We start from the raw sequence: 3,106 nt of genomic DNA, 5'->3' as shown, positions 1-3,106 counted from the left end.
CAGGTAAAACGACAGAAAATTAAGATTTAAGATTTAAAATTTTCTGAGCTTTTATAACCCTCAACTGAGCGGATGTTTCTGAAGTATAAAAGGCCTTCCAGTGGGGTTACGGAGTGTGTGTTCTGTTTCTGCAGCGTCCATGGTTGTTCAGAAGGTGAAGGGACTCCTGTACAGACTGCTCAAGGTTCCTGCCACCGATCTGAAGCTCACCTACACCTGCAACAAGGTAAGTCATGTCCCCCCCTCCCTCCCTCCAACACACCACCGGTACTATGGAAAAACCTCAAACGTACGTACAACAGCACTTAGGAATACAATACCATACTTAGACCAGGGCAAAGCGGACCCAGCCCCAGACATCTTGTAATTACAACAATACGTTAAAGTAAGAAACAACCAACAGGGGTGTCAAACTCAACTTCACTAAGGGCCACACTGGAATATGAGGGCATTGACATGCTTTTATTTAATGTTACTTATTGCATGTCTCATATAGCTTTCTCACTTGCAGTTGTGGGCATCATAAAGTCATCATAATGTCCTTAGCCATCATAGAAAAGAAAAAAAAAAAAACGCCAAAAAAGGTGGAACAAAGCAACAAAATTGTCTAAAAAAAAGTCGTCGGAAAATGTGACACAAACTTAGAAAAAAGTGCCTGAAAAAGCGGCAAAAAAATCAACAAAAAACTTTGGAAAATAGCACCAAAAACGCCACGTAAATTGATATTCTGGCCAGATCAAGATTTGCGAGGGGCGGGATCTGGCCCGCGAGCCTCAAGTTTGACACGTGTTCTACTACATCAACTGACAATACTGCTATACATTTAATACATTTTAGAGACCAAATAACTCCTCCATTAATCGACGATGAAAATAATAGTTAGCTGCATTCCAAAAACGCAACTTGTCAGCTCAAAGTTAGGATCTGCAAGTTACCTCTAAGGTTGGTTATGTAACTGTAACTAGGTTGTATAACCGGTCCTTCCAGGAAAATAGTTTTTTTGTGATTGTTGCGGGCAAAAATCCTTGATTATGCGGCACGTTTTCTTAAAAAAATGCGATGGAATATGCTCTATATGATATTTATGCAATGTTATGCGATGAAATTGCGGGAACTTGCAAAAACTGCTGTTTGATGAAAAAGAGAAAAAAAAAAAAGTGATTCCCGCAGCACCCTGCTTTTCGATGATGTTCACGTCGCGTAATTACGTCACTTCATAACGTTCCCATGGCAACAGGGGAAAATGGCTGCTCTTGTGTGAAGTAAACTTAACATTTTTCAACTTTCTGCTAAGATATATTATGGGACTTTTTTTGCAACGATTGCAGGGATTATGAAATCATGCAAGCCCCGCATATTTTGCGCGGAAATCGGCAATTTATGCGATGCATTTGAAAAAATGAGGCCCCCACATAAATATGCAGACTTGCTGATTATGTATTGAATTATGCAATCGCATAATTACATTTTTCTGGAGGGACTTTATAGCCTATTTTTCTTCAACAATGCCAACAACGCTTTCATTCCTAACTAAGTATTAGCATGCCTATATCTATTCGCGGAGCCAGTGTAACGCACTGAAGTGAAGTTCCTTTTTCTTTTCCAGAAGGTGGGGACAGAGTTTGAGATCGACAGCGACCTGAAGACTTTACAGTTTTACTCCATAGAGGACGGAGACCAGGTGTTGGTGCGCTGGTCCTGACCCGGGACCAGGCGGTGACGATCCGGCCGCTCGGTCCACAGCAGAGACAGAACAGAGACAGAGACAGAGACAGAGACTGAACTGAACTTGTGCGTTCGACCGAGACACCAGACTCGCACTGGATTGTGCGTCTCAGAAACTAAACTGCACCACGTTCCTTCAGAGTCGTCCCAGAGTCCCAGAATAAAATCTACTGGAGCACTAAGTCATTCAGGCATTTTGGTTGCAACTCCGTCTCACTCCCAGCAGTTTAAAAACTTGACAATTGCTTTGAGTCAGAATCATTTTATTTGTCATTGTAAAACATTGTCACAATGAAATTAAAGTGCTACTCCTTCTGGTGCCTAGAAGTATCCCTTCATACGCACACGCCATACCCTCACATCTGTAAAAACTGCTGCCAGGACACCTAGGACTGCCAACAAGGTCGCTTATGACTCGTCCTCTTCTGACTCTTTGATCCATGGACTTTTTATATTTGAAAAACTTCCCTCAACAGTCACCCTAATGTAAAGTTTGGGGCCAACGGGAGAAACCCTTTTGCGTGGAAGTTTAGAAACTTTTTTTGGCTTCATGCACTAATGAGCAAGCTCTCATAGGAACGGACGTGGCTCCGCTTCGTACGCTGTGTCCATACGGACGCCGAAGGGTACTTCCTGCGTCGGTAGCTGACGCTGGGAGCCACTGACCCAGGAGGCGTTGGGGGTGAGAAGGGCTTTACATTTAATGATTAAACAGACATCTCGCACTTTATTTGGGTTACGTTTTGCATTGATTTTAACGTATTCAGTTTAGGGGTGTCACGATTCTCCAAATCCACTATTGGTTTCTGAAAAAGAGCAGCTGCAGGTTATCCTAGGTCACTAACGTTACGTTACCCTAGGTCACTAACGTTACCCTAGGTCACTAAAGTTACCCTAGGTCACTAACGTTTCCCTAGGTCACTAAAGTTACCATAGGTCACTAACGTTACCCTAGGTCACTAACGTTACGTTACCCTAGGTCACTAAAGTTACCCTAGGTCACTAAAGTTACCATAGGTCACTAAGGTTACCCATGGTCACTAAGGTTACCCTAGGTCACCAACGTTACCCTAGGTCACTAACGTTACGTTACCATAGGTCACTAAAGTTACCCTGGGTCACTAACGTTACCCTAGGTCACTAAAGTTACCCTAGGTCACTAACGTAACCCTAGGTCACTAACGTTACGTTACCATAGGTCACTAACGTAACCCTAGGTCACTAACGTAACCCTAGGTCACTAACGTTACGTTACCATAGGTCACTAACGTAACCCTAGGTCACTAACGTAACCCTAGGTCACTAACGTTACGTTACCATAGGTCACTAAAGTTACCCTGGGTCACTAACGTTACGTTACCATAGGTCACTAAAGTTACCC

The 3,106-nt window shown here is 43.1% G+C and overlaps 1 protein-coding gene across 3 annotated transcripts in view; it reads left to right on the top strand.

The window, feature by feature from the left end:
* The window catches only part of tbce (tubulin folding cofactor E), a 25,128-nt gene extending 22,673 nt beyond the window's left edge, over positions 1 to 2,455 (top strand). For 2 of the 3 annotated variants that reach the window (XM_039812616.1, XM_039812627.1), the window contains exons 15-17: positions 1 to 3; positions 135 to 226; positions 1,607 to 2,455. The exon at positions 1 to 3 is cut by the window's left edge and continues 57 nt beyond it. In XM_039812616.1, the coding sequence (XP_039668550.1) occupies positions 1 to 3; positions 135 to 226; positions 1,607 to 1,702 (191 nt within the window). In that variant the 3' untranslated portion in view covers positions 1,703 to 2,455. The remainder of the gene's footprint in view (positions 4 to 134; positions 227 to 1,606) is intronic. The other variant, XM_039812635.1, reaches the window with a different exon arrangement.
* Positions 2,456 to 3,106: the final 651 nt, after the last annotated feature.

Source organism: Perca fluviatilis, chromosome 1, assembly GCF_010015445.1.
Source record: "Perca fluviatilis chromosome 1, GENO_Pfluv_1.0, whole genome shotgun sequence".
Lineage (NCBI taxonomy): Eukaryota > Metazoa > Chordata > Actinopteri > Perciformes > Percidae > Perca > Perca fluviatilis.
The sequence above is the reverse complement of the archived record's forward strand: the minus strand, read 5'-3'. Positions and strand labels throughout refer to the sequence as shown.